At 42.7% G+C, this 23,205-nt stretch overlaps 1 protein-coding gene across 6 annotated transcripts in view; it reads right to left on the bottom strand.

Moving 5' to 3' along the window:
- FAM184A (family with sequence similarity 184 member A) overlaps positions 1-20,476 on the bottom strand; it is an 80,928-nt gene extending 60,452 nt beyond the window's left edge. For 2 of the 6 annotated variants that reach the window (XM_077300902.1, XM_077300919.1), the window contains exon 1: positions 19,644-20,472. In XM_077300902.1, the coding sequence (XP_077157017.1) occupies positions 19,644-19,817 (174 nt within the window). In that variant the 5' untranslated portion in view covers positions 19,818-20,472. Of the gene's footprint in view, positions 1-19,643 lie in introns of all 6 variants that reach the window. The other 4 variants (XM_077300928.1, XM_077300911.1, XM_077300892.1 and 1 more) reach the window with 4 other exon arrangements.
- Positions 20,477-23,205: the final 2,729 nt, after the last annotated feature.

Below are 23,205 nucleotides of genomic sequence, written 5' to 3'. Positions count from 1 at the left end.
AAGGCCCCTGCCAACCCAGAGGAACAGCAATGGTGCCATCAGTCCAAGAACCCTACTGGCCTGGAGCAATCGGCACCCCCACAGCTGTAAAAAGATCTGCATGCTTGGCAGCTCACTGTCAGACTAGAGGGGAGCCAGCTGCAACTGCTTCCTCTGATAAGGATTAGCTCCAGCTGGAGGCTCTCTAGCTGAGGACTGCCCCACCCTGCTCCATGTATTTCAGAAGGACCTTGGGACAAGGTTCTTTGTGGGTTCAATGCATGCGCTTCCCTGTCTTCCCAGATGACTCCTGTTCTGGTTTACCACTGGAAAGCTCTACTCTTTTGATTCCCAGATCCAGAGCCTTGGCTCAGCTTCTGCCTCCCTCTGGCTCTCAACCCTCAGATAGGTTCCTGGCTCCAGTTTGGCTTTTGACGCTAACCCTGGATTTTGACCCCAGCTCGACTTTGCTCCCTGCCCTGCCTGCTGTGTAAGATGTCTCCCTTGGCTCTTGACTTCCTGGACTGGACTCTGGTCTTTGGCTGACTCTCTACTTCGGCACAACCACCTGGCTGAGTAGGTGTGGCCCTCAAGGTTCTTTAAATGCCTCTAGCCAGTCCTTCCCACACAACCCAGGCTGTGCAGGAAAAGCAGCAGACAGGCTTGCTGCACTGGCCCCAGCAGGGTCAGGGAGCCTGGGCATGGAACTTATAGATCTGCTCTGCATCTAATTCCCCCCATTCAATCCCTGCCTACAATCTCCATGAGGGTTGGGGAGGCAAGGCATGGGACTGACTTCTCATCTCCATACCCATGTACCTGAATCTCAGCCTGCAGCCAGTCCCACCAAGGTCAGAGATGCAAGGCACAGCCTCACATATCTCCTGAAAAGGACCACACTAAACAGCTGATCCTCAATCAGCCAAATGAAGCCTGAATAATTTTGGGCTGATGGGATGTGGGATTTGGCTTGGATAAGCCCCAAAAGTACTCGAGTCAGCATTGATTGAAGTATTTTCAGGATTATTCAAGCCAAATTGACCATCCCTACTGAGCAATCTAGTTGTCCTGTCATTAACTGCCTGTCTCTGGTCAGAGACCAGACTAGCTGAAAGCACTATGAGTACAAAGGGAAGAAAAGAACTTAAAGGTATTTTAATTGTTTGCTCCTGGAGGAACATGCAGTGCAAACATATGTCACCCATTTTGTAACAGATCCATGAACTCTGAGATTTTTAATTTAATTTTTAAATGTTTTAATTTTTACTACTATGCCACCTCGAGCCAATAGAAAAGCTGGTATATTTTAATAAAGAAATAAGAAGAATAAGCTCTCAAATATTAACCAGAGCCTTTCTTTTCTCTTATGAGATAATGACTCATATTATGAGGTCACTGACAACCGCAGAATATTCTGCATGATGGTGCAGAATATGGTTGGGAAGCATCACTGTGTACATGCCCACCGAGGCCCATCATTGACCTGGGGGGGGGGGGAGAGAGCGGGTTGACATGACTATATATAGTCAATTCACCCAATAGATGTTTAACACATTTTTAAAATATATACAAAATTAACTCCCACCCATTAAAGAAACCCTTCAAAGGGTCATCAAGAAACCCCAGGGTTTCACAAAACCCTGCTTGAAAAAGCCTGCTCTGTGGTAACTTTGTGGAGCTGCACAGAATGATGGGCCGGCTGGAGTCAAACCAAGGTTACTCCTTTGCACTCTCTCTCTGATAGTTTCCTGGCTACATGGTTTACTATGGATCCGGGGACATGAATAAGATTGGAAGATGATTCGAATGGTGTTAGTGGAAGACTTGGGATGAATCAGACAGCACAATATAAAGCCCTATGAGGTGGCTGTGAAGCAATTCTATTCTGGGTCTCTGAACTCCCTTTTGGCATGTTTAGTTAAGAGACTACACCAACTCTGTCTCTAGTTTACAGATACATCATGATTTTTTTTAAACAAATCTTTCAACTGTTCCCCTGTGTTTCTGGCCATATCCATGACAATATAACATGATCAAAGAGAAGGTATGTTACTTTAGGTTCAATTGCATTATTGTGGAGCTCTGTGAGGAGATGGGGGGAGGGGAAGGAGGAAGTAGAGCTGTTGTATTTTAACATTCATTGCAGCTGAAGCTTTTAAGATTCACTTTTTTGACAGAGGAGTCATTTTGACTCCAGAACAGATGGCATATTCTTGCATGATCAACTGTACAAGGACCATTATTAGTAACTAGCAATCTCATTAGCATGACGTTTTCATCCCGATTAAAGTCTGCATGTTATTCTGTGAAACTGTGACAACAGAGTGCCAAGCATAGGACAAACCCATGTACTCAGACAGTTCAACACCAAGCCAAGTTACAGATCACAGGGGAAAGGTGGCATAAACACAGAACCGACAAATCCAGGCAAGGACTACAGCTCACACACATGCCTGGAATGAGGGGTACCTTAGCTTCGGACAAACTTCTCATATAATACAATGAAAGCACAAACACACACAGTGGGCTATCATGGAGGAAGATACCCATCACTATAAGAAAGAAGTCCACTGCTGCTTACTTATCCCAGTCATGGAGCAAATGGAAGAGGATAAAGAAAGCATTGTGTGCCCATCTCCCAACATACTTTTGCATATTCAGTGCCTGTTCTTGCACTCATTATAAAATGCCAGGAGCTACATCATGATTTTATTATGTAATGTTAAAACTTTCTACAGCATTAATTGTACTATAACACAGATAAAACATTACTGCAACAATGTTCTATTTCTGGACCCAACTATGATGAACGGACAGGGAACGAAGACATACAACTTTGTCTTTTTTTAACAATAAGAAATTGAGCTTTATTAACTAGATCAGGGGTAGTTAAACTGCGGCCCTCTAGATGTCAATGGACTACAATTCCCATGAGCCCCTGCCAGCATTTGCTCATGGGAATTGTAGTCCATGGACATCTGGAGAGCTACAGTTTGACTACCCCTGAACTAGATGGTCGTCCTTGGATAAAAGACGTTACAATGGATTATTGTGAAGGAGAGTTTGTTACAGCAAGTTGTGCTTTGTCCCTCTGGGAAAGCTCCTCAGCCTTGAAGCCATCCCCTTGGATGAATACAGCTTCCTACAAGGCTAGGGAATGATCCTCTCACTAACACATCTCCCTTTCTTAGCCCCCCACCCACCCATTCAGCTGCTCGAAGACTCTTCCCCTACTAGGCACCAGAGTTTGGGTTTTCTTCCCCCCAAACTCCTGAGTTGTTCTCCTCAGCTGTATCTAGAACATTACTGTTCTCCACTGAATCCATGTTTTCCCCTCAAATTCTTGTGCTTGAGTGTCTGTCACTAGACTCACTCGCCTGAGTCTCCTTTCAGACTAGCTCCCCTCTGACTAGTCTTTCCCTCTCTTTTCCCCCCCATTCTTACCCCACCCCTTCCTAACCTGTCAGTACAATACACTGACTCTGCTTGGCAGTAACCCTTTGTGGGTTGGAACTTGATAGAAACAAATCAACTTTGCACTGGGTTCCATCACATCTACATTTTCCCACTACTTTCAAATAATTTGCTATGCAATTCAAGTCCACAGATATTGTTATTCTTGATAACAAAGATGACATTCTTACATGCAATTACTATCTGAATACATGGACTGGCAGACAATCACCAAGTTCATGCTGCTTCATCTGTGATACAAATAATATGAATAAGTAAAGCAGGGATCCCCAACATGGTGCTCATAGGTGACATGGCACCTGTCAACACCTTTATTAGCAACTGCCAAGTATTTTTAGGAACCAGGGGGAGCACTTTCATAGCAGGACTTCTGATTGTACAGTCAAATGGGAGCAGCAGTCATCACAGCACAAGGGTTTTCATTGTGTGACTGAAGGTAAGCTGTGACAGCAACTTTATGGCTGGCTCCACCTTTTGTGGGAGGCATTTACAGCTACATCAGAATTTCAAGGCACCTGCAAGCTGAAAAAGGTTGGAGACCCCTGACAGAGAATTTAGTAACATATGACATTTTTAAATGAAATGGTTTCTGAAAAGCTATTTTTATGAGTAAATTTTAACCTTTGAGTGCTTTTCTAGATATTTTAGGCTGCTTAAGGCTTTGTGCTAATTTTAATATTGATAATTTTATGGTTAATACTTAATTTTATGGTTGTTGCTTTTATGACTGTATTTTTAATATTTCATGAGCCACCCTGAGGAATTTTCGGGAGAGGAAGCATATACATTACTAAATAAATAATACATAACAATGCAGATAAATATAAATTTCTCCCATGTCAATCTTGTTTAAAACAAAAACAACTCAGAAGATAGAAAATATGGACATTTACAATCATGAATTTCAATAAAATATATTACAACTAAAACATTTAGGAAGTCAACATGGCTTGTTTCCCAGTTAAACTTAATGAGGAAGAGCGCTTGCACTCGAAAGCTCACGCCTTGAATAAATCTTTGTTGGTCTTAAAGGTGCTACTAGACTCTGATTTTATTTTGGAACTAGCAAGAAAGCCCATTGCAACCAGGAATGCACTGGGCACTAGAACCCAAGGGACACTGGCAGCTGCAGACCTCTCTCTCTCTCTCTCTCACACACACACACACACACACACACACACACACACACACAGAGCAGGAGCCATAGGAGGTAATCAGGGCTCTTTTGTAGCAAGGAAGCAAGGGTTGTTGGCAGTTTGGGGCTCGTTTGCAGTCTGTCTCTCTCTCTCTCCCTCTCCCTCACAGCAGGAGCCATAGCAGGTAATCAGGTGTTGTTTGCAGTTTGGCAGGGCTCTCTGTGTCTCTGTGTGTCTCTCTCAGGTGTCTGAGAGCAAAGTGGCTAGCATCCAGGAAAGGAGGGCAGGAGCTGGAGAGGGAGGGCCAATCAGGGAGCGGCCAGCTCTCTGATTGGCCCATCCTGGACAGCCAGGACACTCTCCACCCCCAGGGCTGTTTTACAAATATTAAGAGAAACAATGGATAAGGATGTCCTCAGTTACTACAGAACAAAAGTGTAATACAAATACCAGATTAACATTCCATTACACATAGACAACTTTCATCATTTATACCGTATTTGCCGGCGTATAAGACGACTGGGCGTATAAGACGACCCCCCCAACATTTCCACTCAAAATATAGAGTTTGTTACATTACATTACAGTACTATGGGCCACTATGGGCAGCTATGTCTATCCCAACTGAAGTGCACCCGGCGTATAGGACGACCCCCCCCCCCACTTGGAAGCATGTTTTTCAGGGGGGAAAAGTAGTCTTATACGCCAGCAAATACTGTACATAAAACATATTTCGTATCTCTCCTTGTGTGCTATAGTATCCCATGGCCATTCTTGAACATTAGAGAAGCACTAAAAAGGGGAGACATGAAATAAGAGGGTGGCTACAGGTATAAAAAAAGTAAAAAAGTATATGTTGGGGGTGGGGTTGAGGAGTTGGATCAACTAACAGTAACTATTTTCTCAAAACCCATCCATGCATAATCTAGGAGAGACACAAAGCAGATTATATTACACAATCAATTGATCTGTCTGTCTGTCTGTCTAGCTAATTGTATTTATATACCGCCCTCCCCGAAGGCTCAGGATGGTTTACATGAAACAACAAAATGGTACAGGTAACATCATTCTGGTAACAGTAAGTTGGTAACAACAATAACATTAACATAATAACAAGAACATTAAACGAAGGTGGAACTGCAAAGAGCCTTACCTCAACTCGTACTGAGACCCAGGGCTAGGGTGGATTCGTAACAGTCATGGTAGGAGGGGGGGTTTGGGGGGCCAATTGGGAGTGATGGATTAGGTTGACCTCAACCAAATGCCTGGTGAAGGAGCTCCCTTTTGCAGGCCCTGGGGAACTGCTTTAGTTCTGTCAGTCTAAGAGGCCGCATAACTACAAGCATACATAAACTTTAATACTTGAAAAAAAAAACCCACAAGAGATGGATTCAGTTACAATGAACAATAGTCTCAGCTAAGAATGCAGGGTATTTTATCAATGTAAAGGAACAATAGAATATGCTGAATTTTCCAAGCAGTCTCTTAATTCAAGTGTGAGAAACAGAATGTTGTGGGTTGTTATGGAGTTTTGTATACTATCCCCTGCCCCTAGCCAGGGAATTAGAATGTACTGAGGATTGATCTACCTATATTCAAGATCTACCTATATTCGAGTTTTTATCCCGGACGGGGCCCGCCCTAACTCCTCCCAGACAGCCCTTACTCTTTTATTCAGTCTGCGCCGCGCCGCGGGGCTGTTTAAAGATACTGCACAACAACTTTTCTTAAGGATAGATTCAAATGGGTAGCCGTGTTGGTCTGAAGTAGCACAATAAAACCCTGTGTTTTTATAAAGTGTTTGGCTGTTTTGACAAAGGATTATTATTGGCTGTATTTGGTTGTGACACAGTCTACTGATGTAACAGAATTGATTTTTGCTATATAATCTCTGTCTGACGAAGAGTGCTTGCACTTGAAAGTTCACGCCCTGAATAAATATTTGTTGGTCTTAAAGGTGCTACTGGACTCTGATTTTATTGATTCACCTATTATTTCAGGTCTGTTATAGTACTGAATACTTCTTTTTGAAAACCTCAGTTAAGATTGTTATAATGTGAACTATGGAATCATACAGACTCATTCAGAACTGACTAATCTACACATGAAGGGAAAAGCTATGCTTGGATTTTTAAAAAGAAATTTAAAATTCTATATAAATTTAAATCAATATCTGAGAAAAATAACATTTTAAAAGCATATTTAGCTATGAACAAAAGACAACTAATAACTGGGAAACTCACAGATATTTTTGCCTTCCATTTCCTACTGCAGTACAGTCCATGGTACATCCCTACAATGTTATTTCTAAAGATTAAGGGACTACCAGGAATAGTATGGAGTGAAACACTGAGGTCTGCAAATAGGACAAGGGAAGCTGGCAAAAATTAGAAACCTCTTGTGCCTTCAGAAGTGTCCCTCCACAGGAAATAACTTTGAATTCAACTCATAACTGAAGCTTTTGACTTTTATCCAAGAACATGCTGTTCAAGGCACAGGTGTACGTTATTTGCCCATTGTATGTCAATTCACTGCGTATTCACTGCGTATTCAGACCTTGACAAAAGTATTACATTTTGAGAAGTCGGTTTTAAAAAAAGAAGTCTTTCTAGCTGACAAAACAATGTATAATATACTTGCATCAAAATCTAACAAATCACAATGGCAGGGATTCAGAGGTTCCACTTAAAATTCTTCTTTATGCCTGCATGCAAACAATTTGATAATTTTTCTTTCTGGCAGCAACTCACTAAACTATTAGAATGCTACTCTGAAGGGTCTCATGATTTTCAGATGAGTATACGTGGTTGCTGAAACCTTTTATTGGGCATGAAAAATCAGATGTGGTCCATTGGATCCTAGTCAGCTAAGGGAGTATCCCATGATTAAAAGCACTTCAATCTTCAATGACAGATCTTTCAGTATTTTCAAATGAATGCTGAAGTTACAATTCTTTTTTATCACAGAAAATATAATAATAATCAAATGGCTCCCAATATGGCTCATACTATTTAATGTGGTATTACAGAAAGATAGTAGACAGCACTTACTCATAAAATATAATTTATTTCTGCTAATTAGACCATATTAATGAATGGGGGTCAAAAACAGGAGCTACAAAATATGTCATTAAAAATGACTTGCAGTCGCATCACTCTAACTAAAACAATCTCCAATTTCTTTAGTAAAGAAGGGAAAGTCTTGCAAACCTGGCCATTCTCAACCTTTTTTAATGAGCCTGTCTCAGGTTCCAGAGGCCCCTACAGTAGCCTGGCTGGTTGCGCAATGAACTAGGCTAAAAAGAGGCCTAAACCAGCCATTCTCAACTGCTCCAATGCTGCGATCCCAAATGTGGCGGCGGCAGAGGCGGCACATGGACACACACTTGCAACAGTCAGGCAGCGTTGAGGCAGCCATTGCAATGGCTCTCCTGCTGCCAGCCGTCTGCCGCCGCTGCCCCACTACCGCAGGTTGCTGCCCCACTGCCGCTGCCCCACCACTGGCACTGCCAACTGCTGCCCCGCTGCTACTGCTCCGCCGCCACCAGTCACCACTGCTTGTGCCCGCTGCCCGCTGCTGTTGCTGCGGTGGCAGCAGCAGCAACCAACCTGGGGACCCTCAAGAAGGGGCCAGGTGACCCCAAATGGGGTCGCGACCCCTAAGTTGAGAACCACTGGCCTAAGCTAAGGTGAATAAACTATACTCAACATACGTTATATATACTTAAGACAGATTTCTACAACATTCAGCCAAGAGAAACATGTGTGCTTTTTTTGTTCTTGAATGAATTAATTCAAGCATGCATGAAGGAATAGATTACATTATTTCTTTTTCTTTCCCGTGTCAGAGGTAGAACGTATTATCAATTAGTGATGTCATACAAAAAGTGTATTTCATCAGTTTATTACCAGGACTCCCATAAACTCTGTGGGCCCCCATTCTCACATTTTCCTGCCTGAAACCCCCTTCAAATGTGCCGTGGCCCCTCATTTAGAATGACATGTCTAGCTGACTGTGTGACCTTGTCACGGAAGAAGAGTACCATGGAACTGAAACACCATGCCTTAAGAGTGCAAAGAATATGTTATAAGCTGGTGCTAGACCAGTTTTAAAAACAGTATATAATAAAATAGTGGCAAAAGAGCTTGTGGAAAGGCACAAGCTGAGAGAAGGCTGGCTATTGGGATTTGGAGCTGCTGTCCCAAGTGGTGAGCTTAAGGGAAAATTTCAGGATAACAGTGAAAAGGAGTTGGGCTGAAGGCAGGAGGCATGACCAGCAACCAAGTTCTGTGAAAGAAATAATGGGGAAGGGAGTGACTGATGAGATTGGAGAAAAGTCAACTGAATCTTAATCCTGCAGGGACCTGTGGTTTGGTAGTATATGGCCAAGTGAGGAAGCATGACTGCACAACCCGGACAGGGTACAATGAGGGTTGGGTGCTTTGTCATCCAAAGCGGCCATTTGCACCTGAAACAGCCTCTCTGCACCTCTCTGCAGCCTCCTGGCTGCCGCACCTGCCACTTCCCTGCCATTTCCTCGGCACAGCTAGCGCCGCCTCCCTGCCTGCTACCTCCCCACCGCCTCCTCACCTGCCGTGGCCGCCACAAGTGGCCTGGTGAAGCAGCGGGCTGGGCAGGCCTCGGCGGCTGATGGGGACTGTGTGGTTGCAAGGCCACACGTGTGCTTTGCAGCCAGGTGTTGGGGGCAAGCACTCCATGGGCAGGCCCAATCTGGTTGTGGCCAGCTTTGCTGGCCGCATCTGGATTGGCCCGTGGAGCGGAAGGGGTTTCTGGACACCCAGACAGGGCCGGGAAAACGCTTCACCCATAGTGGCTCTTCCCAATTATATAGAGCCACTATGTGGTAAGGATGTTCATTGTACTGTACTGCATATGATAGTTATAATGTAAACCACCCTGAGCCAAAAGGAAGAGCAGTATGCAAATATAGAATCATAGAGTTGGAAGGGGCCACATAGGCCATCTAGTCAAACCCCCGCTCAACGCAGGATCTGCCCAAAGCATCCTAAAGCATCCAAGAAAAGTGTGTATCCAACCTTTGTTTGAAGACTGCCAGTGATAATAATAAATAAATATAATAAATAAACAAACAAATAAATAAATTTTTAAAAAGGAGGGAGAACTGCCCTAAAGACCCATGTCACTGTATCAAAAGGACTTTATAAGAATTTAGCTAGATAAATGTTTGTGGAAGCAACTCCTGTCATTTGTGTGAGCCTGGGGGGCAGAATGGAACATTGTCTCTAGCCAAGCTTACTGAAACTGCTCATAATATTAGCATCAGTGGGGCATGGAGATATGGACCAGGAACCAGACACAATAGAACTGCTGTGAGAAATCACCTTTCTCACAGTGAGATGTACCTCCTTACAAACTGAGTGAGATATACCTCCTTACATTGTTGGTCTTGCCTAGCTTGAAAGGAAGATCTTAACATGTAGGTAGCTCATGTAAGAAAGATGGCCTTACGTTACTGATTTCATTACTATTACTGATTTCATTACTATCTATATAATTAGAATGTAACAATACCAATCGCATAATAAAATGATAATTAATATATAGCATTCCCACTACCTACTGCTGCTTCCTCCCATTTACTGTTTGAATTTAATTTTTAATAAGGACAATGCTTGGGAGGAGAGTGGGTCACAATATGTCTGTAAACAAAGGCAAAATTGTATATATGGGTATTTTAATAAAACAGTTCAAGTTTTAATATTTTAGTTTATCTATTTTAATGTTTCTAGTTAAGGAAGCCAGTTCAAAGGAATTTATCATAATTATTTAAGAAATATGATAACACGGAACCATGGAAAGTGTATTAGGATAATATATGCAGAACAGGCCTAGTTGATGAACAGCTCGACCTATTTGTGTATGCTAAGTTATTTTCAAGTGTTATTTTTGGAATAACTGCCCCTGGTTACTAGCATATCTGGAGGTCATTGGGCGAATGTATATTTCACTCTGAAATTTTATTAACTAAATAGGCAAATGATTTTATTAGACATCATGATAATACAAACTGACCAAACTTCCTCACTTTGAACGATATTAGGCAAATTGCTAAACAAAACACAGGACTATGATACCGACAAACAAGCAAGTAAAATATAGAAATATAAAGAAAATAGAATAAAGAAGCAAATTTAGAGGTGATGCACAATTACAAATAAAGGATAACTGATACTCTCTCTTGGGAGAAGGAGGATGCTCAGTGGTGCTTTGATATCACTCCAGTCCTTCCATTTGTCTTAGTCTCTATGGTACACCAGAGTTGCTTCTCTTAAGCAGTCCTATATGCCTGTGGAGCTGATCTCGGTAATTTAGAAATGAGCTGCAATTCCAGGAGAACTCCAGACCTCACCTTGAGGGTAGGAACCCTAATTTTGTAAGCACATAGGTAGAACACAGTGAATAGATCAGGGGATTAGTGGAGACATTAATGCAACTCCAATCACGTGGCCAATAACTCCCAAACATACCCTGGTTGGCAGCCATAACAAACTCTTTAACATCAGTGGAACAATTGTGGTAATTCCATTGTTTTGTTGTCACTCTAATGTGGAGGGTATTTTTGACCAATGGGATACCCAAAAAGTGTGATTGCATACAGGGTTTTATTCCTTGCTTTTCACCACCCAAAGGAGTCTCAAAGCTGTTTACAATCGCCTTCTCTTCCTCTCCCCTCAACAGATACCCTGTGATTACCTCACAGGGTGAGAGAGTTTTTGACAGGACTGCTCAGTCAGAATACCACTATCAGGGCTGTGATGTGCCCAAGGTCACCCAGCTGACTGCATGTGGAGGAGCAGGAAATCAAACCTGGCATGTCAGATTAGAAGCTGCCGCTCTAAACTACTACAACACCCTGGGGAGGGGGAGCCAAGGAAGAAGTGGAGGGAAGCCGCTGATACTTTAAGCTGCTCTGGTCTCAACTATAGGCCTGGTGAAAGAGTGCTGTCTTGCAGGTCCTGCAAAACTCTGACAGCTCCATCAGGGCCCTGATCTCATTAGGACACAGTGTGTTGTCAATTCTTTTTGCATACTTAAATTGCATCTTATTACACCTAGAAATAAAATTATTTGTTAGAAGCTGCTTTGGACCCTGCTAGTAAGGAGCACTGCGACTGAATGTTGTGAAGTCAATCTAAGATATATGCACTGGTTACAGTATGAGCCATAATACAGCTTAAATGTTAGCCACATAGAACAAACATACATAACATTAACCATATTTCATCATAGCACATTTTAGCACTCTGAGTTCTGCTAAACAGAAATCTTGAGGATCACACATATTGCCCAATATGTTCAGCAAAGGCAAGTACTGATAATGAAAACATAAGATAAGACAGTCAAAGTGTCAAGACAAAGTCCTTGTACAACAGAGAAAATACTCTCAAGAGACCTGTCAAGAGAGAAGCTGTCTTAGAGGAAAAGTCCAGTAAAAATTTTCATCTCCTGCCGCTGAGCACTTGTAGCTGTCAGCCAATCCTCCCTCAGAGTGACAATTACTCGCCATGGCCATCTCAAGAACCTGTTAATTAGTTCACACAGTTGAGCTCTGAAACTGGCATGGGGGGGGGTCTTGCTCTCATCCCAGAAAGTTCCAAGGAGACAGCATAGCCCTGTGATTGGTTGAGAAGGTCAGGTGATTACAGCCATCATTATCTATATTATAGAACAGCAATCCACAACCTTTCTGTGGCTGCAGACCACTGCCATGGGGTAGGGAGAGAGGGTGGTCCGCCGCCCGCGCATTCGCGGCAGCCCCCAGCACAAACATGCATGCACGGACATGCCGCGCATGCGCGTTTGCGTCCGGTGGGGCCGCAAACGCACACGCGCGGCAGTTTTGCTGGAAATGACTGGAACCAACCCAGGCCAGAGGTTGGTTACATTACTGCACCAAGGTAAAGTCAGTCATGACATCCTCTTAAGATTTTTATCAAATAAAATACATCACTATCAAAAATCTTTTAGTTGATATTCTTCCAAAAGTCATGTAAACCCCATTCCTCCTTGACATAGACTCTCTGAGTATAATGCCCAGAAACTGAGTGACTCATATCAGGATATTCCCAAACACATATGTTGATGCTTTAAACGCATAGTTCTTCTAGCTTGCAGTGATTAAGAGCAGTGGCTTCTAATCTGAAGAGCAGAGTTTGATTCCCCACTCCCCCACTCCTTGACTTTGGCCAAGTCACAGTACTGTCAAACCTGTTTTCACAGAGCTCTCTCAGTCCCATCTACCTCACAGGGTGTCTGTTGTAGGGAGAGGAAGCGAAGGCAATTTTAGGTTGCTTTGAGAAGCCTTCAGGTAGGGAAAAGAGGGGTATAAAAACCAACTCTTCTTCAAATTTTAGACAAATATTTTTAAAGGAATGTGCATACATGCCAAATGGAGATCATGGAAAGATGGAGAATATAAATAAATGTAAGTATAGGCACCAATAGTATTCTATTTATTTATTACAGTTATTCATTTAATGTATATATTTATTTATTCTAGGGAAACAAACATAAGTGTGACATAATACCCTTGCCATAACCTTGCTGTAACCTCCTTCCTCAATCAAATCCCACACTGCTATAACTAAATGAAGACTACAAGGAAAGGACTACTTCCTTTTAAAATCTCTTTTTTAATACAATAATTGGCAAAAGACTTCCTTTTTTATATCTTTGTACAGTCTCACAGATGTGGGTTCAAATTAAATATTGAAACTAGTAACTTGATTTAGCAAAGGATAATGCTGCATAAAACCGAAATACCTTTTGGTTTGGACTATACATGAAGCATATTTTATACCAAAAATTTGGAAACAACCAAATCAAAGGCAAATGTTGGTTTAGATACAATGTCAAAACAGGATTGGGTACCACATGGCTAAGCCTTGTAGTCATGTATTCCCTATGCCACACAGAAATAAACTAATTAGTGAATTCTACTTAATTGCAAGTTATTATTTCCCACTGGAAAACTATGATTTGTGCTTCCTCTTCAAAAGTAAGACTTCAAACTACCAGTTGAATGCTACAGCTAATGTACAATCAACCACTTGTTATAATTACTTGGAGAACTACTAGTGTTCTATGTAAATGTTCCAAAATGTTTTATGTAAACCGCCCAGAGCCGCAGGGAAGGGCGGTATAAAAATATATATAAATAAATAAATAAACAAACAAACAAACAAACAAACAAATGATCTGCTCTCTCCCTAAGACTGTTTATGCATTGGGAACGTCACTGCTCCAGCTCCCATGCAGGAGCACAAATCTGGGGAGGATGAGGTGCACCAGGCCAAATGCTCCCCCATGTGGGTGCAGGAAGCGGTGGGGCAACCTGCCACATCTAAAACTCCAGCCTGCAGCGCAGCATGAAACCTCCAGTGCATAAACGGTCAAAGTGTGCTTAAAGTTATAAAAGTCACTATATGCAAGTTGAATCCTTTGCATGTTATGATTGGTTAAGACTGGTTGGGAGGAACTCAGTGAGCTGTTGGCCCAAATCACCAATTCCTTCTAAAGGAGGAAAAAAGTTTGAGTTCAATGGCACCTTCAAGATATAGTATAACCTTACCATTTGGTTTCCATGGTCATCTAAAACAGTGAAATCTAAGAATACAGGATCTGCTGCCTTCTGGTGGCAAAACAAAGTTCCTGCAAAATGTAATGATGACAATGCTACAGCTGGAGTAAAAATAGGGTGGAGACTACATCACACAATCAGGGTGCAAATAAGTGAAATTACAAGGCTTGAATTTGCAAATGGAATGGGTATGCTTTCTGAATTATCTTTTTGAATAATCTTTTTGAAATCTCTTTTGGGATAGTTGATTGTAGAAGGCAGTTTTGCCAACCCCAGAAGATGATCGCTGTGTATGACTTAATAAGAAAACAATTCTCTGATGAACTTTAGATTTTTTCTAATATTCTTTTAGAATGCTTAAACACTTGGCATGTGTTTTGAAGATTCCTTGGTGTTTCTATTTTTTTTCCTTATCTTGCAGGACACAGAAGGTGAATCAACAGGAAAACAAGGAACCTTTCCAAGGCAATATACTTGTGATAATGTATATATTAAATTCCAATACAATTTCCAAGAAGAAACAACCATGTTGTTTTCAGTGACTTCTTCAGTGGTTGAGTCCTCCAATATCAGTTTGTTGTAACAAAAGTGGAAAAATCCTATCGCCTTTCCTTGGGGAATCGTCTTTTGACTAACATTTGCTGGTACCTTTGAGGCAATGGCCTACTGATACTAAAACTGTAATACAAGGAAAGGCGGTAGATTAATTTTTAAAAGTATAAAGACTTGTGATTCCATAACGGGTGGCATTCAAAAAGCACCCCTATGATTAGATGAATAGGCATTTCAGTGGAGAAGTATGAATTAAAAAAAAATTAGTGGGTATCGCGGGACCTTTAAAACATGGAGAAAGGTGACTGGCTGTCTGGATTGATTGACAGACGGAAGAGAGTCGCGTATAAAGTACGTTGCTCTCTTCCGCCATTTCCAACAGCACTTGTGGAGGATGAGAAGCGCAAAAAGGCAGCAGACAAGAGCAAGACAGCAAAAAGAGGAGGAGGGGCTGGGTGGCACGATATGATTTAGTGCTACACTATTCAGCTGGCGTAAGGCTACTTTTACTGATATGCAGAAATGCCAGATTAGTTTATGAATGCAGCTCTGACCACTTTGGGTATAGGCAATGCATTCTGTAAGTTGGTCAATGTGTTGATAGAAGACCAAGAGTCAGAATACTGGTAATGATGGCACTTCAGTAAATATTCAACATAGCACTGAAGTGTACAGTTGTTGTTGTTGTTTCAATATACTACTTTGGGTTTATCTCCTTTCCACAAGAAGAAAGGTCCCCCCCCCTCCAATCAGTATATTTACCCCACAATCACATTAAAATTCTGAGCTTAGAAAATTTGCCTTCTCTATCACAAGATACAAAAAGGAAACTTGTTCGATAAATTACAAATATAGGAGGCTCAATTCAGAGATGCCATTGATACAGTGCTTGTGAGCAGTCTCAAGACTGGTTCTTTAGATCACTTATATACTAAGTTTCTGATAAATGGTTTGGGAACATCTAGCAATCAACATTGCATTAAGGTTGTAACTAATCCTGATTTGTTATGCCATCATGGATCTGCAGACCACTCTGACCTTTATGACTCATATGTATTAGGAATTTATGAGAATTAAAAGAGTATGACCTGAATTAACATTACTGAGAAGATGACCATGTAACAAACCTGATTTACTGCCAACATATTAAGTGCATGTTATTTAGTTCTAAATGCTGTAACATTTCCAGAAGTGAGAAGGATATATATTAAAAGCAATTAGTCTGCATAAAGGAAATCATATGGGCAGTTTACAGAATTACACAGGGAAAAAGAAAACAATTCAAGAGCCAAAATAAAATACCAATTAGCATCTTTCTGATCAATACCATTCCTAAAGTATAACTGCAATAAAGATGTCTTGCCAAGCTAAAATACCCATTTAATTAGTACAAAAAGTGTTGGTTTTGATAGCCCACATTTCTCTACTTTAAGGAGTCTCAAATAGGCTAACTACATCCTTTTGTTTCTCTCTTTTGAAGTAGGCATGGTGATGAGAGAGTTCTGGGAGAACTGTGACTAGCCCAAGCAGGTTTCATGTGAAAGAATGCACACAATAGATAATGCACTTTCAAGGCACTTTAGAAGTACATTATCCTGTTCTGCACAGGAAAATCCTGCTGCAAAGGCACATTGAAAGTGCATTATCCTATGTGTGTGGAATGGGTCCAGGTCTCCAGATCAGAGTCCACTACTCTTAACCACTACACCATGCTGGCTGTCTTGAAAATAAGTTATTCACAGCTTCTCCTTCCCTACTTGCAGACAATATTCTAGAGCAGTGGTCCCCAACCTTTTTATCACTGGGGACCAGTCAACACTTGACAATTTTACTGAGGTCCAGGGGGGGGGTAGTCTTTTGCCGATGGAAATCGCCACTGCCTGAGTCCCTGCTCCGCTTGCTTTCCTGCTGGCGCCCCTGACTTCCCACCGCCCACTGGGGGGCGCTGCCAGCAGCAGCTGCACAGTGCCATGCCAAGGGGGAGCCCCAGCCATGGCAACTGCCAGAGAGCACCAAAGGTGACCCGGCGGCAGTGGCAGGGCAGCCCCTGAGGCAGTAGCCAGGGAGGAGGACAAGCCGCGGCCCGGTACCAACTGATCCATGGAACAGTACCGGTCTCCTGACTGGGGATTCAGGACCACTGTTCTAGAGCAACATATGCTATAGGCTGGTCTGCTGAAGTTACTAGGGTTGTGAGCCTACATGTCGGACATGGAAATCTCCAGACTGCATTAAAAAATACCTGTAGAAAAGTGCTGCTTTTGAGGTGGAATCTATGCAATTTTACCTTACTGAAGTCTACCTCACCTCATACTCCACTCCCAAATCTTCAGGAATTTCCCAACCAAGTTTCAAAGGCATGTTTATGCACCTGGGTTCCAGGGACAATGGAAAAATGTATATAACCTTCCATCTTTGAAACCCAAAACTTGCATCTGATTGAGTCTTATATAAAACTCCAAATGTCATAATAATGTATATTGTCCTTGCAGACCGCAGCAATAAGTCTCAAATTTTATTTTGGAGATGTGTCCATTTACTAAAAACAATAGTAGATGGCCTAAGCATTTTCATATAGACTATAGTGTTGGTTGCATTCTGGGCAAGTTGCCAACATTTCCACTCCGGTGAATTCCTTAGTAGAATGAGCAAAGATTGTATTCTACAACAGTAGTATCCCTATACTCCCTCCCAGCTCAACACTGGGAGACAGTAAACAAAATTGAAGAGGTTTTAGGCTTGCATTTGAAGTTAACGTATTACAGAACACATCCTGAATATATTCAATAGATTTTACATTTAGAAAACTTTAAGGACAGTAAAGTTTGGGAGAGTTTATTCAAGCCTATGTATGTAAGACATCTCTGGCGTGGCAGTTTAATAAATGAAGTTTATATATCACGAGCAAACTGCACTGCTGTTCAAACGTATAGTTTTCTACCTGTTTTGACGTTCATTTAATAATGGCTCTTTACTAGGTTTATTTAGTTTTACCAAAATTTTAGTAAAGGTAAAGCACCGAGTCATGTCTGATCCTTGGGGTGACGCCCTCTACCGTTTTCATGGCAGACTCAATATGGGGTGGTTTGCCAGTGCCTTCCCCAGTCATTACTGTTTACACCCCCCCAGCAAGCTGGGTACTCATTTTACCGACCTCGGAAGGATGGAAGGCTGAGTCAAACTTCAGCCAGCTGCTGGATTGAACTCCCAGCCTCATGGGCAGAGCTTTCAGACTGCATATCTGCTGCTTTACCACTCTGCGCCACAAGAATCTCTAATATTTTAGTAATAAGTGTCATAAAACAGGCACTTCTCATTTGTATCTATTTCCCCATCCCCACTTTCCTATTTCAGATTCCAAGTAGTGGGCAGTAGCTGTTTTTAACCTTAATGTAGACCACTTAAATAGGAATTTGCTTTTGAAAAAATACCACTACATCACTCAATCTAATATAAACTGCTCTCCCCTCATGGCCAAAGGTAATTGGCTCCTATATTCATATATTATAGAAACCTAAGGAGAGCTAGCAGTTTTTGCTCTTCTCTAGAATCACAGAGCAAGCCAGTTCTTCAAATCCTCCAACCCAGATTGGTGATAGATAAGAATCTGCTTCTTTGTTCATCCCTCTGAAAAAAGGGAAAGTAAAATGAATCTGCTTCTGCATTAGAGATGTTGTGTAAAAGCCAGCCTTGAGGCAGCCAAGCTGGATCTGAAATACCTACCAGGAGGTAAAAGTCACTGTAGAAGAACAGTACACACTGTATTGCAGGTGGCTTTGGAAGAGGGACTATGTTCAAGCTCAGAATAATGTAATTGGTGAGGAAGGGAGCCCTGAAAGTATGTTGAAGATTCACTTCAGTATCTCTATACAATTTTGCCTCCCCATCTTTTAAAGAAGCAAATATTAACCTCAAAAACACAAAAACATATATCCTTTACAATGCAGATTCCACTATTACTCTTCAGACTCCACCTTTTCATACAATATTTTCAGCAACACTAAACAACCCACTGCTTTGTTAGCACAGGCCATGGTTAAGTTAGGAAGACTTCCCATAGTTTTTCCAGCAATCAAAATTCATTTGTACATTATACAGTAAAAAAGCATATTAATTTATATTCCCAAATTCATTAAAATTGAGCCAAGGCATCTGAGAATCTTTATTTGCTTCAAAAAACAGACGTAGCAAATATTGTTCTATTTTAAAGTAAAACAAACATTTGAAGTATATTTTTTCTTTTTCAAAGGATTCTACATTTTTATAGGAGCAATGTGTAGTTACAGCATCAATATTTCAGAACCACAGGTTCACTTATCACTCATACCTGAAACATTCAAAACTAGGTATTTTGTTCTTTAAAAGAAGTTATAGACAAAGTAATGCACCAGTTACATTGCAATTCAAGTGATTCATTCTGTAGCCTAATGCAAAGGAATGTTAAATAAAATCTTTTAAAATATTGCTAAAATGAATGAAAAATCTAACCACATTTCTAAACAGACAACAGATGGGCTAAACAAAAAAGTATAATTAAAACATGCATGGACTGATTCTGAAGCTAGTATTTTAAGGTACAAGAAAGTTCAGTTGTGTGTGCCAAAAATAATACACACTATACTATAAGCAAATTTAAAGGCAAGGCCAGCATAACACCAAAGACAGGTACTTGCTGCAAAAAGTGACCAATGGTGGAACAAATAGTTTTCCATGAAAGAACTCTTGCAAGTGTTAAGTGGACAAAACAGATATAACCTTCCACCCCGCACCCCCACGTTTAACACTGAATATGTGGGACGAAGGAACGAATAAATGAGCAAACAAATGGACACCACTACCAGTGGGGGAGGGTGTATGCATAATGGAGGGCACCCTCCTACCTTGGTGAGCTGAGCTATTTTCTTGCTCATTTTGAGATGGAGATCTTGGTTATATTCCATGCCGAGCTGCGAAGAAGTGGCCGAGGAAGAAGAGGTGGTGGGGAATTTCCCAGCGCTGGTGGAGGAGCTGCCGCTGTAATAATGCTGCTGCCAGCTCATCCCTGGTGTCGCCATCTTCCACAGCTCAGAGACCCTGTCAACAGCTCTGCCAAGAGGAGCAGGGGGGCAGAAAAACGCAGGGCGGCGGGAGGGGGAAGCAGGGACTGGAAGCCTGTGGCTCGGGCAAGGAGAAGCCCCCCGCCAGCCCCTCCTTCCCTCACCGGCTCATCGTCGTCGGCCCCCTCTCACTCCGGCCCCTGCATCGCGGCCCTAGCGACAGGAGCAGCTCGCCCTGCGGTCCCGGCGACGGGGAAGGATGGCAGGCAGGCAGGCGACCACCTCCACTGCTAGCGAGGCAACACGGAGCCGCCGCAGCCGCCCCCTCCGAGGAGTCCCGCCGCCGCCGCTCTCCTGGGGCTCCGTCCTCCTCCCCGAGCAGCGCTGCCCTCGGGGTCCTTTCCCGGTCCCGCGGGGGAGGGGGAGCCCGAGCGGAGCGCCCCCGCCGACGCCGCCTGCCTGCGCCCACCGGGCTCCCCCTCCTCCTCCTCCTCCTGCTGCTGCTGCTGCTGACGCTAGCCCGGCCCGGCCTCAGCCGCGCGGAGCCCAACCCAGTGGCGTCGCCGGCAGTGACTGTTGCTGCCGCCGCCGCCACCCCCGGCCCCTCCCCGACACAGACCCGAACACTCGGTTACCAGGCGCTCGCCAAACTGTTTACGCCGTGCTGGTGGCGTCATTTCCGGCTACAGGCCGTAGCTCCCGCCTCCTTTCAGTACCTCGGAAAGAGGCCTGAACACCCTCCAGGCTTAGTTGAAAACCCGCCGAGAGTGAACGCATGCGCCTTGGCGAAGTGTAGGGATGGCCGAGGGCTATACGCAACTGGCGTAAGAAATGGCTCGCTGGACGCGGCTCTGGCGAAACACGGCCCTCTTCCCTTTCCTGAGGCTGCGGGCGCCGCTTGAGCATCTTCATCTGCAGCAACGGTTTCGCCGGCCATATATAGCTTATGTTGTTTATACTGAATTCAATATAATATAGAGAGGCAGTTCCTGCAGCAGAAGCAATCAATACTACAATTCACTTCTGCAAATACCAAGAAAACACAGGCTATAAAGCTTATTTTCCTGAGTGACAAACTCTGTGTTTCATAAACTGTTCTATGTAGTTAGGGAATAACATTTTGGGTCATTTTGAATATTAACAAATTGACCATTCAGCTTTATCAGCTATAGGGCTTAGTTGCTCAAACCATGAGGGTGTCAGTTGCATCAGAAAATAACACCCATTTAATTTCATGTATAATAGACCTGCTTATAATAGACCTGCTTGGGGAAATAAACAAATCTATTGTGAAAGAATAAGAATATTTTCTGGTGCAATCCGTCCTGTTGTTAGCTGTAAAATCTTTGTGCAAGTGCACAAAACCCAAAATAGCAAAAGTTTCAATAATCCAAAATAAGTAAGGCAAGAAAACTTCTGAATGAAGCTGAGGAAAAAGTTTATTTTGTACAAAATAGGGAGATCAAAACAGCGCAGCAAAGACAGCCGAAACTGATCTCTGCCTTCCCAGGTCTGGAAAAAAAAAAGTTAATACTTTGCATTCCCATACTTTTACAGTATCCATCATTAATTGGTACATGCACTGATGCTAAATAGGATGGTATTGGGTTGGCCAGATCCATTGTTTGGATTCTGCTCTGATAGTTCAATAGAACTCTCACTCTGGTGTGAGGGGTGGGTATCAGAACATAATTTCCAAAGTCATTTGCATGGGAATTGCCCTTGGATGGGTGCATCTTTAACTTTCAGTTTGTAACAATTGCGATATGAAGGAACAGTGATTAATGGACTTCTTTGTATCCATGCTACTAGATTCCACACATGCAGTGTACGTGAGGTCTCCGCTTGCCCACTATGGTGCATCCTGACATTCTGAGTGAACTTTGGTCAGCCTGGGCCAGAATACATGCTGATTATGATTCAGCTGAACAACTGTAAAAAACAGTGACAGTATTCTCACTAACTTTGGGTCTAATAGGAAATAATCCCACAATTTCTTCAAGGCTAGCTTTTCTCAAATATCTTCTCTCAGGCCTCTCACTGTGAAGGCTTGAACAGTGGTGTGTGTGCTGGGGAAACTAGAATGGGACAACAAAACCAAGAAATTACACTAGTTTAGCTCATGATTATGCCACTCTTCACATAACCACTATAGTATATAATCAGCTCTCTCTCTCCCCTTTGTGCCTTGGTATGGTTTTATCTCTAATCTAATCCTCCCGAGCCTGGAAACAGACAGATGCACTGCACAGGAGAAACAAGCAAAAACACAAGCCTAACTCTCTGCCATAACCAGCCTCAGAGGGACTCCTGTTTCTGTATATGCACACTACACATATCAACGCTTGAGCAATGTGTGGAAGTCTTACTGTGGGTGATAATTTATGCTGTCCTGCAGAAAGATTACATTCTGTCTAGAGATCTGAAAAATCACTATCACTAAACATTATAAAGTTGAAGTTGTGTGCAGACGATTCACACCCTCCCTGATTGGTCCTCCCTGGGTGTGTGCCGCTAATAGGGAGCGAGCACTCTGCCAATGAGGGCCAAACAGTTCAAACTGCACTCTGCCAATAAGAGTAATCAGTTCAAATTGCATTCAGAAAACTCACACCCTAACTGATTGGCCCTCCCTGGGGGTGTGCTGCCAATAAGGAGAGAGAACTCTGACAATGAGGGTCAAATAGTTAAAATGGCACTCTGCCAATGAGCGCCAATCACTAAATCTAATAAAGCTCAAGTTGATAATTCATACCTAATTGGCCAACCCTGGAGGTGTGCTGCCAATAGGAAGAGAGGGCACTGTCCCAATAAGGACCAATCAGTTCAAATTGCAAACAGGGAGAGAGCACTGATTGGCCTTCCCTGAGGGCGTGTAGCCAATAGAAAGAGAGCATTGTCCCAATGAGGGCCAATTAGTTCAAATTGCCTGCAGGCAACTTATTCCCTAACTGATTGGCCCTCCCTGGAGAGTGCTGTGAATAGGGAGAGAGCACTCTCCCAGTTAGGGCCAATTGTGGGTCTTATCTGTTCTCTGTTCTCAACTTCCTCTTCCTGTTTAAGAGGTGTTTAAGTTTAAGAGGTGCTGGACTCTCTGAAAAGCCCTGCTGCTGGTAAGTTGCTCCACCCTCCGCTTATTCCTACCTTATTGTGTTGCTGATTGGTTGCAAGAGTGTAGCGCTTTTCGGAGGGTGAATCCACTTTTCTGGATTCCCCTTTAAGCGCTACAACGAATCGCTTTTTGCGGATTGGTTTCAGGAGTGTGGCAGATTGTGTGCGACGTCATGCATAACTGCAAATTAGTAGTGTTTACAATTTGCCACACTCCTATTACATTTAACTTGTGCAGAATGGGCCTTGTTTTAATCCCAGTTTAGAATCTGGAATTGTGGAGAGGAAGCACAGT

The sequence above is a fragment of the Paroedura picta genome, chromosome 1, assembly GCF_049243985.1.
Source record: "Paroedura picta isolate Pp20150507F chromosome 1, Ppicta_v3.0, whole genome shotgun sequence".
NCBI lineage: Eukaryota > Metazoa > Chordata > Lepidosauria > Squamata > Gekkonidae > Paroedura > Paroedura picta.
The sequence above is the reverse complement of the archived record's forward strand: the minus strand, read 5'-3'. Positions and strand labels throughout refer to the sequence as shown.